Source organism: Diadema antillarum, unplaced genomic scaffold (assembly GCF_040938485.1).
Source record: "Diadema antillarum isolate AM-2024a unplaced genomic scaffold, OU_Dant_1.0 scf00000001, whole genome shotgun sequence".
Classification (NCBI taxonomy): domain Eukaryota; kingdom Metazoa; phylum Echinodermata; class Echinoidea; order Diadematoida; family Diadematidae; genus Diadema; species Diadema antillarum.
This window is the reverse complement of record NW_027270890.1, coordinates 1692170-1710922: the sequence shown is the minus strand read 5'-3', so window position 1 is coordinate 1710922 and position 18753 is coordinate 1692170. Positions and strand designations below refer to the sequence as shown.

Sequence of the window (18753 nt, the reverse complement as noted above, 5' to 3'; positions counted from 1 at the left end):
CGAGACGCATTGAAGCCTCCGAAACAGCAAAAACATGTAATTTGACATTTCTGATAAATTCTTTGATGTCTGCCCCAAATTATGCCATGAAATCATCAACAGACATGGACAGACAACAAAAATGATAAAAACATTATGATACTGCAATAATTTTTTGAGCCAATACACTTTATAGAGAAAAAGTGGTTTCGGAGGCTTCAAACGGATGTTAACACTGCATTTTTGTGATTTTCTCTGGACAAAATCAAATTAGATTTATTGTTCACCCACCCAATGATTGCTTATGACATATCTAAAGATATTTAATCACATTCAGTTTTCTGGCTGCTTTATTTACTCACCAATATAGATTTACTATACGATTTACCTATTTTTCTTCAACAGTGCAGACGTGTCACACATAACTCACCTTTTCATTCAGCAATAAAATATGAGCAGATGAGAATGTTGCCCCACAAATATGTTTAACAGTGTATATCAACCAAAAAAGACACAATTTATCCATCACTTTCTACATAACATACATGATTTTCATGAAAACATAAGGCATACCAAATTAATTTTCCAGATGTTTCGGAGGCTTCATTTTATGTTAACAGCATGTAAATGGAATGTTTTGATTACAATTGTGTAATTCTAAGTCTATCAAATAACTGTTTGGACTGAATGAGATGTAATGATTCCTCAAGCAAGGTGTAGATAGTTGTTTAAATGTATGAAAAACATTTATTTTGTCGGTTTCCTTTTGAAACAATAGAACAGGCTAGATATTGTGAGTAATGAAAGTGACTTCCAGCTTGCGTGCATGCCCATTGCACATCATGCAACAGTAGCGCAACAAAGCAAGTAGTTGTGGATACATCAATGTTCTTAAGTTGGATAACTCATTTTTACTCTTGAGAGAAGTTGAAGTGTTGTGACCATATTTGTATCACTCTTTTGACTGGTTACACTTTGATGATGAAGACCAAACAATTACTTGATTATTTAGTGTTAAATACACTTTTTTTTAAAAGAACTGAACACTATTTCTGTCCTGAAGATTCAAGGACTTTAATAGATGGTTATTCAAGAGGGAAGCATGCACTTAACTAAGAAATATATTACTTTTGAATTTAAGGTTGTATCTTTTTAATGCATGATCAAGAGCAAATGGTGGAAAATATTTTTTGGATTTTTACACTTTCGACTCACTATCATCTGAGTGTAATAGTTTCAAAACACAATCTTTTACATGTCCATTCATAACCCATTGACAAATCCATTCCATTGTTTACTCACATGGCATTTGTTTTTGCCACACTAAAATCTTGACTTTTTCAGCTTTCCATTTCTTAACAAGTTCTTTGGCTTTCATTTCCAATACTTATTTGGAGGAAAAGTAATTAATCAATAAATTTGTGAGTGGATTTGAAAATAGCTAACGTCTTGCAGATTATCATTTCTGTGGTGTGACTTGGATCACAGAGTACTGCTTTGGAATTTTGACATTTGATTACTTCATTCAGACAGGTTTTAATGTCAGTCTGTACATGTATATCAGATCTAATGCATGCTAGGTGCAACACAATCTTGATACCATACCCTATTTTCCATACTTTATCATGCTGGCATGAACCACTTGACTATTTTTGATTAAACAAAATGTAACTTGTGTTACAAAACATCTCTTTGCATACACGTGTGAGACTCTATGACATGTTTGCGGATGTAGTTCTCAGTGCAGTAAATGGACAGTAATGGTTGGGATAGGATTGCTTATAATGACATATAGACCTCTACTTATAAATAGCCTGTTGTCATGGGGTACATGTCCATGTAGTTCACATGGGTGGGTGACTGGAGAAGTTATGTTCATGAAGAACAATATTGAAATGATTGAAATCTTTATAATCTGTTTAGTCCTGGCTTTTCTGGAAAAAAGTCACAAGCCCCTAACTATTTTGAAATTCAAAGGGTTAAAACTGTAGTCTGTGGGTTTATGTACTATTTAAAACAAACTTGTGGGTTTCTAACAAACTTAAATATTTCAACACATTTGCTGCTTTTTAATTTTTTGCTAAAAAGGTTGTCATTTTTAGAAACAGTAAAAGTTCTGTTAGCAATTTCTCAATGTGTACCTTCAAAAACAGGCCTCCTAGCTGTCACAGGAGTCACACAAATTGGAATTTTATAAAAATAACTATGAAAAAAGAAGCCTTTGAAGAATTGATAAATCAAAAATTAAATTATATGAAACAGGGGTGACTTGTATACCACATAAAAAGAAAGTAAAATTCTAACTATCATATATTATAGGGAACTATACATTTGATCAACATTTTTTTTTAAATTCAAATTCATACACAGTCATGGGTAGGGTATGTACATTTATCTTTTCAACAGGCGATTCAAAAAGATGAATGGGATCTTGACCATTTCAATTTCTATTGAGCTCCATGATAATATCACCAATATATTGATTATTCCAACTCCATTTTGATGATGACAGTTTGATGATGACCCTTACATGAAATGGCTGATCAGTGTTTAAGAGTGCTGTTCTATGACCATGATCACTGCATTTGATAGCTATAGTAGGGGATATCAGGCATGGTCCATATGCAAAAGAATGTTTATAAGCCTTTTTTCCCCTTTCTATATTTTACAATGCTATGTTGTAATCTAACCGTCATGCCGTCACATAGTCTATTTTCTATCCCTTTCTCATCAACAGTTGAAATTGATTTCACATAAAAACAATTATGAATGATGGGTGGTTTATGTCAATATACTAGTACATCCCACAAACTGCACTTATAAAGCATGCAAGCATAATCTTTGCATTAAGTCTAGCTACAATTCTAACTCATTGAAAGTAATTCTTACTGCATTATGATGAAAAGTTTGACAAAACACATGCATACAGCTGTACGTGTGTAGCCTAATCATGTTCTGCATTGCCAATGCAAATACAGTGTATGTATACAACTGAGCATAAAGATTTAAAATATTTTTCTTTGTCTCTTATTATATGTTGGAAAGTCTTTTTTCTGCATACAAGTAAATACTATTTTACATGTTACAACATTGTTAGTTGTGTATTTGGAAACAATCAGCTGCATTAATGTACTTCATATCACCTTAAAATGGACCATTTTTGCATGTTAACAGTTATGATGAAGCCTCCGAAACATGCATTGCTGCTAACTTTAAGTCGCAAAAAAGAAAAAGAAAAAAGAAGATGTTCCTAATCAGTGTACCTTTGTTGCTACTGTTGCAGTTCCCTTTAGAATCATATTGCCTCATGTAATGTCATAAATTTGAACTTAGCATTGGTCAAAGTGTACACAGTTTGTTATTCACTTTTGTGGAAGCCAATTTCCTTATATTAATAAGTATGAAGGATAAACATTATGCACTGCCATAGAATGTACATCTGTATACTGTTATTCACATTTTATTGATGCCCTGTCGTTATTCTAGCATGTAGTGATAGTTGCTTACTGTAGTTTTATTATTTTAAGTGAATACAAGACTAGAACTTTGTGTTAGCAGTTTTGAAGCCTCCGAAACACACTAGATTGTTAACTGAAGCCTCCGAAACTCACAAGTCTGAAAATTCCAACTTTGTCAAAAATAATCGAATTTCTTTGGGATTTTGGTTGATAAATGTTTGTTACCAAGAGATAATTTAGGGCTATGTTTAGAGTGGCTCTTGCTTCTAGAACATTCTTTTAACTTAAAAATAGTTTGTCAGGTACCATTTTTACCCTGGAATTTGAAGTTCACATCCAAATAATTGCAAGAGCGAATATCTGTTGGGGGAAAAGTGTTTTGATATTTCAAATACATGTTCACAGCAAATGAAAAGTTGCATTACATCCACCATTTATCTTCATTTGGTTGCTGTGGGTGACCAAAACATTCTTGTTGTTTTTACCTAAATTTATCTAAAATTCCATAATAGTCACTTCATTTTTCATATTTAGCCAAAGAATTAAGCTCTGAAATGACAAAATATTGAAAATATAGACATTCCTATGTGAAATAAAGGCAAAGATAAAAATGGAAACACAACTTTAATTTTTGACCCTTGCCACATCAAAGTTACACCCTTTACTGTGAAACTGACCATATACAATTGTAATTATAATAATGATGAATAAAAAAGTGGAAGTTGATTTGCCATGAAGTTCAATGGATAATCACATCTTGTATTTTTCTACTAACTGTACACATCCACACTTAACCTATCTGCATGAAATTTCATTTACAAGTATTAACTGATATTTGGCGTAATAAGTAGCAATAAATGTACTTGAAACAGTGGTACTGAATAGCAATAGAAATTAATGCCAAGAAAAAAATATAGTTCAGCCCCTTAAAAGATTGAAATGAGGACCAAAATTTTGATGTTATAGAGTAAAATATCCCGTTTGCGGCAGTTTAAGCATTGTTAAGGGTTTTTCCAACTTGTAAACAAACCAGGCAAATTATTTTCAACCATTTCATATATCATAGACAAGATTATTCATTAACGCAATTGTTTTCATGAAAGAAATTTACCATTGACCAACGCAGTTTTCATGATTTACGAGGGCAAAACCTGGCACAATTTTCGCCGATAAGGGCGATATGCGACGTAGTATTTCTGCTTGCGGCACGATGTACAATCCCTATGCAATACGCGCGTGCTCCGCGATCTTCAGCTGAACGCCTTCACATGTCTCGCGAACATTGCGTAAGCGCCAATTCCCATTGCGAAAGCACGTGAAAATAGCGTGCGCACATGCATTGGCCGCAAACAAGATCGCAATTCTGGCGGTGTTGTTGATGTCTTTCTCGTGTTTTTCTCATTTTTTTTCGATGGTAACGTCCACTTTCCGAAAAAAATGGCGGCCCACATCGGCTCGCGAAAATTCTATTTTACGTGAGGATATGTTTTCAAAATCCATGAACATCGAGAAAACGACAAAAAATCCAGTTTCTTGGACCATTGTTTCTTAACTGTTATGTTAAGAAGTACAGGAAATTTCATTTTGGATGCGATATGTTGTCATTTAGGTGAGAAAATTTCACTTTCGTCAGAGATCGTGCCCATTTTATCGGTTGGTTTTTGTTGATTGCTAGTGTGTTAGTATATGTGTAGTGTGCATGTAACAGTGCAATGCTGTGTTTAGCTGTATATTACCGTGTATGTTGTACCTGCCGCGAACGGCTGCACGGCCGCTTACTGACGCAGTTACTCTATATTTGCTTCATAGAATATGATTAACATTCTTCTTGCTTTCTTTTTGAATTCAGATACCCAAGTAGTGAGCAAAAGACGTTGTAGCCAAGGCAGTTGCGATGCAGTACCCCACAGTTGCGATGCAGGACACCACACAAGGTGCAAAAGGATATAGTACTAGGTGTTTCAAAAAACATTTCCCACTTTTGATCATTAATAGCTCAAAAAATATTCATTTGATAAAACTGTCATTGATATAAATAATAGCTAAATAGTGTACAATTTGGTTGAAGGTAATTTAAATGTGAAAGCATAAATCAGTTTCATTTAATCTAAGATTGATTTTGAAGTAAGGTTTCAGATTTTGGTCAAATTTTAACCCTCTGTACAAAAATTGAACCTTGCACAGGAACCAATGATGTGTATGTGAGTGTGTGCTGACAATGGCCCTGAACAATGGACATGCCTGAACCACCTGTTGACTAGGCGTCAGTCTAGTGCTCCCAGGCACATGAATGCTTAATCAATAAATCATGTGGATTGCCCTGGGCACTGCTAGTCTGGATTCATGCACGGTAAAGGGTAAACTGCATGCACATGGAAAAAGGAAGCACACGTTTCCATGTGCTTGCAAACACCACATTCCATTCCAGCTGGCAATCCTTTTCAATTTTTGCTTCACATATCACTAAATTTGGAATATAAATAAGCAAAATGATCTAAAGTTCCCCATTTTAGTACAACTGTCTACTATTAATTAAATAGTCTGACAAATTGTTCGCTTTTTGATAAAAAGAAATCATTTTTGGTAAAGCGTTCAGCAGCATTTATCATTGGGGCGATATGTTTCACAGTAGATTTATTTAAGGCTCCATTTACACAAGTGTATACTCTAATTGATTTTCTTTGCTTCCTGTCAACATGTTTACGATAGAACAGAAGGTATTCATTGTAATTTCGTTTTTTAGAAGTACCGGTAGGGAGAGCACTGTCGAGACCCAACGACAGTATCGGCAGGCGTTTGACTTTACACAGATACTGCCAGAGGCTGAATAAAGAATAGTTGTGATAGTGGAATTTCTCATGAATAAATAATGAAGCATTCAAACCCTAACCATTGTTTAGGACCATTGTCAGGGTGTTAACCACACACTCCCATACACACCCATTGACCCCTGTGCAAAGTGAAATTTTGTACAGAGGGTTGAAAATAGAGCAAAATCTGGAACCTAACTGTGAAATTAATTATGGATTTCATGAAACTGATTTATGTTTTCATATTCAAACCACCTTCAACCAAATTGTACACTATTCAGCTATTACTCATATCAATGACAGTGTTATCTGATATATAGTTTATGAATTATTAAGAATCAAAAGTGGGAAATGTTTTTTGAAACACCTAGTATAAGTTTATACTCTAGTTTATGTGATCTAAAACTTTTTTTAGCTCTCTTTAGCAGAAAGCTTATGTGACATACAAAGTGTACATGGTATCTTATTCATCTAGCTTGCAAAAACTTGAACATTTTCAACTTTTCTCCACAGCTAGTGGACAGATCAACAGTTACCGAGTGTGGTAATTTGTTCTGCTCGTAAAATTAACACATAATTTCATATTGAACGCATGCATTTATGCAAAGCGTTCGGTGATCACCATAACTAAGCCAAAAAAAAAACAAGGAAAAGTAGAAATTACGCGGTGTGTAATATATGTCCCCGCCGGAAGTAACATTTAGTAGCAAAATGTACAATATAGGTAAAAAATCAAGGTCAAAGGTCAAAGAAATCAAAGGTCAAAATTCTGTGTAGAAGTTTTGAAGCCCTCACCTAGTGCCATCACATAAAGCAAACAGAATCGAAATCGGGTTAGAAATGGCAAAAGAGTAGCATTTTGTAGCCAATGTACGTGTACAATATAGGTCAAAAATCAAGGTCAAAGGTCAAAGAAGTCAAAGGTCAAAATTCTGTGTAGAAGTTTTGAAGCCCTCAACTAGTGCCATCACATAAAGCAAACGGATGTGAAATCGGGTTAGAAATGGTGAAGGAGTAGCATTTTGTAGCAAAATGTACAATACAGGTCAAAAATCAAGGTCAAAGGTCAAAGAAGTCGAAGGTCAAAATTCAGTGTAGAAGTTTTGAAGCCCTCACCTAGTGCCATCACATAAAGCAAACGGAATCGAAATCGGGTTAGAAATGGCGAAGGAGTAGCATTTTGTAGCAAAATGTACAATATAGGTAAAAAATCAAGGTCAAAGGTCAAAGAAGTCAAAGGTCAAAATTCTGTGTAGAAGTTTTGAAGCCCTCACCTAGTGCCATCTCACAAAGCAAACGGAATCGAAATCGGGTTAGAAATGGCAAAGGAGTAGCATTTTGTAGCCAATGTACAATATAGGTAAAAAATCAAGGTCAAAGGTCAAAGAAGTGAAAGGTCAAAATTCTGTGTAGAGGTTTTGAAGCCCTCACCTAGTGCCATCACACTAAGCAAACGGAATCGAAATCGGGTTAGAAATGGTGAAGGAGTAGCATTATGAAGCAAAATGTACAATATAGGTCAAAGGTCACAACTGAAATTCTGTGTAGAAGTTTCAAAGCTCCCATGTAGTGCTATCATATAAAGCAAACAGAATCAAAATTGGCTCATAAATGACAGAGAAGTAGCAAATTGAACAATTTGATCACACACGGACGGACGGACGGACGGACACACAGACACACACACGTACGGAGCCCGTTACATAGTCCCCTGCTCGAACTCGTTCGGTGGGGACAAAAAAAAAAAAAAAAACCAAGGTGGACACTTCATGTTTGGAATATTGGACATAGGATGCAAGCACACAGCAACAGTGATTTAAGGGCAATTTACCATTGTGTCAAATTTGGTACAGGGCAAGGGAAATGGGAATATTTATGAATAATATTTAGTACACTACAAGGTACATTTGAACATGACGCAGCAACAAACGATGACTGCTTATCATAAATTTATTCAAGTTTTGCCGATCTTCCCAAACGAGATACTATGCTCACATGCATGTGTATTTGTGGCAAAGGCTGAGCATTTCTGCCAAACCATTGTTAATGAATGATCATGTCACATCATTCTACTGCAACACCCAAATCGTCTCAGCATTAAATCATGCAATAACAGGCAGGATACAGCGGACAAAGCCATTGTGTTACCTCACTGATTACACGATGCAAGGACTGGTCATTGTTAATCGTTTAAGCTGTAGCCCAACACGACGGTGAACACCCGATTCAGAGCGGCTTGCACCCTACACGATTATCGCGTAAGCCGTCACTAAGACTTAATGGTGGTAATACAGTAGGTCTAAAGTATGTCTTGACAATGTGTGATGGCAGTTTCAAGATTTTTTACCCTTTTATAAGTTAATGCATTGAGTAATTTCAAGGTATGGAGAAAAAGTGTAATTTCAGTATCAAAAACTAAAATCTTAGCATTTTAACCTGGCCTTTGGCCCTTGATGTTTGACCATATGACCCTAAAATTACCAAGAGAATCACTGTCAGGCAGGGCATGCATAAATACAGCTGTATGTAGTAAAGTTTTATGATGAAACCTTGAGCCTATTTCACTTGATATTTGACCTTTTGACCTTTGGAAAGAATCTCTAGCAGGTATTATACATAATACACTAAGTTTCAAGAAAAATCCTGCAGGCATTGCATTTAATGAGGGAAATAGTGAAATTTTGAGCAGTTGACCTTAACCTTTGACCCCATGACCCCAAAATTCCCTAGACAATCATTGCCAGTCAGTACTTGCATATATGTGACCCTGCACCTCAAAACAAACAAAAAGTCGTCAGACATGAATTTTTAGTTAAGACCATATTCTGAAAGAGCAGACTTTAAGCTGTGAAATGATGTATCACTCAAATCAGCAGTAGCACTATCTTTTCAAAAGTTATTAGAGTTGAAAGTGAAGAGTGTAGACAAGGTTTTTCAGAAATGAAAAATGGATTCTAAAGACACACCTAATCACACTATTCTACCAAAAATGTTCAAGATCAACTGCTAAAAAAACACACTTTCCTGCCCCTTTTATGATACCAAATTTTAGCATAATGTAAAAGAAGACCTTTCAGAAAATATGAAAAAGTCAAGTTCGGCTAGGTTGACCCATTTCACTTATTTTCAGTCCTCACGCAAAATCAGTGTGTGCGACTTTATCTTCGCAAAACTCCCTCTAGAGAATCTTTATTTGGTAGTACAAGTGTACACTAAGTTTCAAGAAAATACCTTAATTTGGGGGCTTTTGTCTCATCCTCCTAATTCCCAGGGCATTGCCTCTAGGAGCCCCCAAGCAGGGAATGGTGCCCATTTAAAATTGAGCGATACAAGGGAGTCATGTTAAAGCCATTTTTGCCCTCTTTTGTTGGGGTTAAATAAAAAATGACGAATATACTCAACAGAGCCATGAAAAAACAAATTCATACTAAGACAGTGTATTTTGTTGTGAGCACATTTTGTCCCATCCCTCACATAGAGAAGTCACTTTTGGAACTGAAAATCATCATCTGTACAATTTTTGAAAGATTTCAAGGGTATGCATCAACTGGAAATCTGTGATCTTAATTTACTTGAAGGCCTGAATTCACGAGGGTAGTTTAAATTTAAACCATGATTTAAATTCAGACCATGGACTAAACTAAGCATGAAATAAGCATCTCTGGTGTGCGCATATCAACGCACATTTGTTACTGGACATCTCACGATGGCTTGTGCCCTGAACACCGCGCATGCGCAATTCGCTACTGCCCTCGCACGCATCACAATGACGTCATTTTTCATTCATGAATCGGGAGCTACACCGAAGCTGCATCATCATTAGCTCTTTACTCCCGTCATTTACATATTTTCCCACAATGTTATAACATATAGTGTGCGACGATTTCCAGCGCGATCGGCCGAACAGTTTGATATTAATATGCTGAGTTTGGTATCAAACTCGGCATATTAACATCAAATTTTCGATTTTTGACAAAATATTTTCCTCCTTCCGTGTAACCATGTATTCAGTGAAGCTATTGTTATGTTTGAGATTTGATAAGTCATATTCTTACATGATTTTAAGGTGTGAATTTGTGAAGTTGTTCGATGTGTTCGTTAGTGTGTGCGTATCAATACATGCGATATGAATGGTAGCGACATGTACAGGTGTGGAGCGACACACATAAGAAGCTCAACACCACAATGCAAATTGGTCGCCATATTGTATGGTTTGTGTAGCGTTGTGTACTGACAGGAGCTCTTCAGCGAGGTCGCCGCCATAACCGCTACGTAACACGAAGGCAAGCACGCATGTTGAGTGCAACGCATTGTGTACACCACACCGATCCATGGAGTAGTGAATCTATGCAGGGAAGCGGACGGCAGGGCGATCAGCCAATCAGCGGCCCGGCTATCTTTTCACAGCTTTCAACGGGGGATATTTTAATGTGCATCTCTGTTGGTGTACGCAATCTGTAAATCGTATTAACGCAGAAGAAATTTGCATAAACCATGGTCTAAAACCATCTTCTTGAATTCAGACCATTAAGTCTCAGATTCTTTCTTGTATATTTACCTGCTCACCAAGATGCTGCACAGAAGGTTCATATGCGGGTTGTACAGCATTTTATAAAAAGTATTGTTAGATAAATCACTCACTTTTTACACATGACTGATGAAAATGTCTTTAGTATACCTGTATAAGCAGGTTAAGCTGAGCTAACATGAACATGGTCTTATGATTATAGCTTTGTACAATACTCACATGATCTTCTGTGAAGATGTTGACAGAGCTGGCATTGGATCCTCTCCTCTTGCGATACTTTCTCAAGACGATGGCGTGTTCTTTCTTCACAAGCTGAATACCAGCCGGGCTGACCTTGTTATTGGGTTGCAGCAAGTTGACAGTGCTTACTGCCCGACTTGGTGGAACAGCTGGACCAATTGTGCCAGGCTGGCCTGGGGCCAATGACATCCTGTCTGGTGGTATAACTCCATTGTGCAGCCCTTCATTCAATGAGCGGGGACTTGTCATACTTGTCTCTTGGATCTGTTCCCTCATAGAAGATTCATCTATAATGCAATAGCAAAACAAAACTCACATGTTAAGATAAATTTAATGTTAGAAACACAACCCTTACATTCAAGCAGGAACATTAAAAAAACTAGAAAAGCACTCTGAGAGTGCAGACCTCTGCCAAGCAGCTGATTTCTATCCATACACACATGCTGAAAATCATCCAATTTCTCAATATTCCCAATACAGAAGGCTTTTGTTAACGTTATCAGCTTCCAGCTGTGCAGCGCCTTGCCTGAGCAGAGGCTGCACTTTAGAGCGCATATTATATGGAAACCTCAAATATGTGCAGCTTGAACTCCTAAGTTCATTGACTCTAACTGCAAAATGATCAAAACTTCTTCAAAAATTCATAAATATTCCCAGATCATTACCAAAATCTAATAATCTGTTTCTTTTGTCACTAATCAACTATTCCTGCAAGTTTCATCCAAATCCGTCCACAACTTTTTGAGTTATTTTGCACACAGACAGACAGTTAACTAGACAAAGAAACAAACCAACCAATGCCAATGAAAACGTAACCTCCTTCCTTGGTGAAGGTAAATATTATGTATCTTGTGGTTTTGTACTGGAATATAGAATAACTGGTGAACTTGGGTAAGTCAACACAATAACGATTAGGAAAAAGTGTTCACCAGTACACAAAATGTCATCTTGAGGGGGCTACACTGTAATGTACTTTTGTTCTTGATTGATAATCATCTCACACATCTTTTAACCTGTTGAGGACAGGCTGATTTTGCTACAACACACATTTCCCATAGACTAGATGCCAAGTTCAAAAAAATTTTATGAGTGAGATTTTCATGATTCAGCATCTTGGCGCGCGCGCATGTGCGTGAGCGAGGGAGTGAAGCGACTGAGTGAGGGGAGGGAGTGGGAGGGGGTTTCCGCCCTCCCATGGTAGGGAACTTTTTCAATTTTTAGCTCTTAATGGTGCAAGCTGGTGCATACACTTTGTACTTAAATGACTATGTTTCACTTTAATATTTTGATTTACAAACGGGAAATATGCCTTAAAGGACAAGTTCACCTTCATAAACATAAGGATTGAGAAACTGTAGCAATATTAGTAGAACACATCTTTGAAAGTTTGAGGAAAATCGGACAATCCGTTCAAAAGTTATGAATTTTTGAAGTTTTTGTGGAGTAAACGCTGGATGAGAAGACTACTGTAGTGTACGATGTCACATGCGTACAACAATGTAAGGAAAATATAAAGAGAATTTCACAAAATTTCATCTTTTGAAAAAAGTACACATTCCCTTGATTCGTTACCGACATATGTCATGGGTAATATTATTCCCCCTACCTTTAGAAAGAGGCAAGTCAAATGCTCTTTTATTATGCGAAAAAAAAATGAAAATATGTTGAATTTTCTTTACATTTTCTTTATACTGTTGTACTCATATGACATCACAAGCTGTAGTAGTCTCCTCCTCCAGCAGTTCAAACACAAAAATTTTAAAAATTCATAACTTTTGCATCAATCGTCCAATTTTCCTCAAACTTTCACTGATGTGTTCTACTAATATTGCTGCATTTTCTCAATCCTTATGTTTATGAAGGTGAACTTGTCCTTTAAATTGCAACTCTCACTTTAATCCTTTAAGCTATGCTCCCAATGCGTGAGAAAAATGGGTTCCATGCGTGAGATCGTGAGACGGACCTTAAATGCTTGAGTCTCACTCACAATGCGTGAGACTTGGTAGCTCTGCACCTACGCAAGTACTTGTATGCTTGGAACTCGTCCTCAACTGGTTGAATGATACAAGCCTTACATGTCAGGGTAAAGCAGAATCAAGGAGGTTCAACAGAATGGAATAACCATATAGACCTCTAGAAATACCGACTATACCATAAAACGTTATCCCCACCCCTAATTAAAGTCTTTAGCCTTTGTAATACTTGGGAATAGGGTCTTGTATCAGCATAGGGCTATAGACAGAAAGATCCTGTCTGTCCGGAGGAGTATTTTATTTTTTGGTTGGCAGCCCTGCTGAAGCCAGACACAGGCAGTCTCCGCAGAACATATCCCTGACGACCAGATCTACAGTGTATACAGACCGATCTTTCGGTCAAGTACAACTACAGGGATTATGTCACCTAGCCCTAAATTGGCCTAATAATTACTCGTTGTCAACATAACTCCATGGTATATAGATCTACAGGTACCGGTATGGTATTACCGGACAGCAAGGTAATTCCAGACGTTAACATTTAGGCCTACATGTAGATGCGTACTGATGACATTCGTGCAATACGCGCGGGGCTTCGTAGACTAGCCTCACACTACAGAACGTTGTAATTTGTATGTACCCGAAATTGCAAAAAATGAGACACAAAAATGAAAAAAAAACACTAACGTTAGTTTAGAAGATGTCAATTTTTCACAAGATTTTATTACTGCATGAACGGAAAGACTTCCATATGTACCCCCTTACTAAAAGGCACTTGTACAGTTGTACACCTACTAGCTACATTCTCTGACTCACATATTATGAGCTTCCTCTGAACTATGAAGTCCGCATTTCGATTCTCTACGTCACCGAGATCAATGTTACCCTAACTCTAACCCTAACCCTAATCCTACACTGAGTAAACTCTAATCCTAATCCCAAAGCCACCTAAACTTATTCATGTTACCGCGGTACTTAGACCTAGTAGATACATAACGCATAGCGGGGGGTACATATGGAAGTCTTGCCGCATGAACTGTTCGAAATGTTCATGTTTAATGTTGTAAACCGGGTTAATAAGATGACGCTGACGATGCCAGTCTCCATGAGTTGAAATTGCAATGATTTATTGAGCAAATCAAACAGACAGTCTAAACTCCGCACTATCCTCAGCTACATGTCGAATACAGAGTGAATAACAGATACAAGCCTATTAACTATTCAACATAGCAGAGCTCATAGAGAATACATTTGTATGTCCATTCTCTCTCAAGTGAAAGTGAAGAATCAAGAATCAATCAAATCTGCGTCATTATATTCACATGAAAAATAAAAGTTGCGTTGTGCCCATGCCAACCACACGCACACTGCGCCATTGGCATGGACACAACGCGCCTCAACGCATTGACGCAACAATAACATACCGCATATTTCCATTTACCACAAACTTCCCCGCGATTATATAACACAACCATGGGTTATATAATCCCAATTACATCATATCATTTTTTTATAACATTATACATAATGATACATAACAAAAAATTCCCCGCTCTTCATGTCAAATCATTACACTTTACAGCAATTTCATATAAGAGCGGATTAACAGCACATAATGCTATACAAAAATATACTTCAGGAAAGCGTGTGTTCCCCGCTTTTCCAGTCAAATATACAAACGTCGAAATACTACAAAATTGAACTTTACACATGAAATCTGCCAAGAGCTGAAACTCTTGAATCTTCCAAATTTACAGTAAATCATATATACAAACTCATATTTGATACATGGCATAAATGTTCCGCGCCAAGAGAATAACACATCATGTTACAATTTTCTTCAGTTCCGTTTCGATGTAGAACTCAGCCGTCCCACACTGTCAGTTATGTACAGAATATCCGAGAAAACAAAACGCAATATATAGACAAGTCTCTTAATACACATGCCAAATGCATACAACAACGCAACTTCCCCGCGATTATATCATACGACCCGTATGATAATAATCGATTTTCTAAAAGTAATGTACTTCTCAATGAATCAATATAACACATATTACGAAATTCACAGTTAAAACAAAGTGAAGTCACAGAATGTTAGAATTCACAACTAACAAAAATAAGCTTCTCCGCTATGATATACGGTAACTTCCCCGCTTTATGTGTCATATTATCGTCACAGTCAGCGATTTGCTCATTTACAAAACTTCACACAAATTAAGGGATCATTCAAAGCATGAATTCTCGACCAACTATTTCTCATTATCAAACATTCCTGACTCACTGAACAACCACTAATATTGTCAGAATGCCATGTTGTTCAGCTGCCAACAAAACAAAACAATAAAGGCTATTATATAGTTCCTTCGTTTTTCCACTTAGTAGTGATTTCAAATACTTTCATATCACTATTCCAATATCTCATTAAAAACTTCTTATCAATCACATATCAATTAAAACAACCATATCTTGATAATCATTTCTAGCATTGATTGCATCTCTAAATGCGCATAGTTCCTAAATCCATTGCTACTTGAGATGGTACACAAGTTTCAGCTGCAGTCATGAACGTAATTGTAAGCGAATCAACTCACAACAAATTCCATGAACGGACAGCGGGTTTCTAACCTGCAGCGACTAACCCTAAATCCGGTCTCCAATTTGACTCCCAGGGCCCCCATACCGTTCCCTGAACATGACATCCATGCTTCCACATGTTACAGTTAGGTATACATGCCTCCCTTGTTGTTACATTATTGACAACAATGTCACCATGAGAAATATCATCCCCTTTTGGAATTGACCGCTCCTTTGGCGCTAAGTGAGTGTTCAGTGGCTGCACTTTTGCATGCTTTTGAACATCCTGACCTTCATGTGATAATTCGGGACCCCTCTCGGTACCCTCTCCCACAGGTTTTGCAATTAGAAGCACCCCAGCATCTAAATCCTTTGCATCAACCTGTTCATCACATGACTCATGTCCATGTCCCCCAGCATCAATTTCTGCACCACCCTCATCTACATCAACGCATCCCAGAATCTGCGATCCCCCATCCAAAAGAGATATGACATCCTCCTTCTCCTGTCCAGCTGTATCTAAGGAAAGATCTAGCTGCTGAGCAACCGGGTCAGTGAACACTCCTTGTGTTCCAGCATCAGCACTCCCAATTTTCAGCCCATCTCCCTCTAGCATACAATCTTCACGGAGAACTAACAGTGCTTCTCTCCTAAGCACTTCAAATCGGCCTCCCCTATTTCTCATGTGCAAACGCCTTAGCAAAATTCGTTCTCTCTCATCCCGTGTTCCACTGACAAACTGATTTGACAGAGCTTCATCCCTGTTAAAGCTGCCTCAAAGCCGCAGCTTCCTTCTCATCGTCTGCAGCACCTACCAATTTGGCATAAAGACGAATGAGATCCCTACTGAAGTCTGCCAAGTCTTCATTATCATGTTGTACACGATTATAGAGCAAACATCGTAAATAGTGAGAATTCTCTCGACTAAAACATAGACGGAGAGCTTTTACAATCTCTGTGAAACTCCTCCGCTTCTCGTCAGACAGACAATAAAGAATCTCCTCTCTTGCTGGCCCCGTGAGGTTGCTCACCAAAACCCAAGCCTTCTCCTCATCATTGAAATGGAAAGGTTCAATTGTAAAATTGAATCCTTCCATCCAGTTAGAAAAAGGTGTTTCAGTGCCATCTTCACAATACCCACTAAACTTTTCAATCTGAGCATGGCCTAGAGCGAGATTTACACACAATCCTATTGCCTGTCGATATGATGACGAAGAGCAATTATCACTTTGCACATCCTTATAAACAAACTGTTCACACATGACTAATTACGCAGTTAAACTGACCAATTAAGACACATCACTTTCAAACATGAAACGTAATGCCCAAATGGCATCATAGGTCAAAATCTGCCTGAAGTCCATTCGGTTTAAACGAAAGTTATCAAATACCGTCTTGTTCAGTGCGTGAGATGCCATCAGCTCCAACCGTCACATCCCGATCGATGTCCTACTGCTCCTGTGGTATACACTCTGCTGCTCCTGTGGTACACTCGCGCTGATAGACATCTACGGCAAACTCTCGATGCACCATTTGCTCCAGTCTTCAGTCTGCTACCGACGAGCCTGATCATCATGAAGTTGCCTCACAGAGTAGCGTTGCTCTACCACGGCTGATCAACGTACACCATCAAGATCACTCCTGCATACTCCTGTCCGCTACCAAAGTGTCGTCAAAACAGCAGGTCTCCTCGGAGCGAAACGTGGATCGTTCTTCCGTCATACTCGAGGCTGTTATTCGTCGATCAGGGTTCTTCAACTCGATGAACCGTCAGAACGTCGCAATCCGCCAGGCTGTCATCATCCCACTCCTGACACCATTTGTTGTAAACCGGGTTAATAAGATGACGCTGACGATGCCAGTCTCCATGAGTTGAAATTGCAATGATTTATTGAGCAAATCAAACAGACAGTCTAAACTCCGCACTATCCTCAGCTACATGTCGAATACAGAGTGAATAACAGATACAAGCCTATTAACTATTCAACATAGCAGAGCTCATAGAGAATACATTTGTATGTCCATTCTCTCTCAAGTGAAAGTGAAGAATCAAGAATCAATCAAATCTGCATCATTATATTCACATGAAAAATAAAAGTTGCGTTGTGCCCATGCCAACCACACGCACACTGCGCCATTGGCATGGACACAACGCGCCTCAACGCATTGACGCAACAATAACATACCGCATATTTCCATTTACCACATTAACATTATATTGTAGCGTTAAAATACGAAATTTGAGCCTCAATCATTTGCCGATTTTTTCTTTGTCGTCCGCTCAGTAGTGAATTTACTGAATGTGTCCGGTGAATCAAGGGTATGAATTGTGGTTCTGGTACATGGACAAGATGCGAAAGACATCAATATTCCGTAACGTTACAAAAATTAAATTGTGCCTGGAATTACAGCGATTTTACACCGCACAAAAAACAAAACAACTTTTTTTGGAGAGGGGTGTAGATTCTAATTGAAGTCTCTGGTATAATTTCCACAATTTTGCCGAATTCGTAATTTTCAGGACTTTGTGAATAACTTGTGTTATTGTTGGCCGAAATATCGACCTCTGAGTACGGAATTCAGAGCCACGGAAAAAAAGCGTCCGGTGATACAATCAACTCTCCTACAAAGCCTTGAAGATAAATTTAGGCCCTACCTGATGTTGGATCTGTCTGTGTAGTTGCAAGGCCACTGATATCACGCCGGATGGGATCCAAATACCCCGGTCGAACGTTGTGCTTTAAACCGGGATAACCATCCATTCAATAACGTGGATCCCTTATCGAATTGCGCGAGTGATATGATAGCAGGTGAATAGATTCTAACGGGGCATTCTAACGTTATAGATATGTAACAAAAAAGAACTCTAACGTGTTAATGTTAACGTTAGATCTAACGTTAGAACTTAACTAGTAACTGTTAGTGTTATGGCCTAATAATATGTTTTCTATATGCTCGACACCAGATGAAAAGTGAAAATTGCGTGTGAAGATATTCAGATTCCAAGAGCATGGCATTGACTATTCAGATGGCGATGCGATGGCTCCCTTCAGCTTGTTTGAAGTTGCACCATTTAGAAAATTGCGACGAAATTCTAAGCACGTTAGATTTTCCATTGTCATTTGTCCCACCTGTAGAAAAATCTGCGGCTGACGGCTGGTGGCAGCCAGTGCATCGGCGCGGGGTGG

At 37.9% G+C, this 18753-nt stretch overlaps 1 protein-coding gene across 1 annotated transcript in view; it reads right to left on the bottom strand.

Annotated features, from left to right (window-relative positions):
- The window catches only part of LOC139721313 (transient receptor potential cation channel subfamily M member-like 2), a 433859-nt gene extending 415386 nt beyond the window's left edge, over positions 1-18473 (bottom strand). The window contains exons 1-2 of the mRNA XM_071632667.1: positions 18222-18473; positions 10995-11302 (exon numbers count right to left, since the gene is read on the bottom strand). Coding sequence (XP_071488768.1) covers positions 10995-11302; positions 18222-18327 — 414 coding nt within the window. The 5' untranslated portion in view covers positions 18328-18473. The remainder of the gene's footprint in view (positions 1-10994; positions 11303-18221) is intronic.
- Positions 18474-18753: the final 280 nt, after the last annotated feature.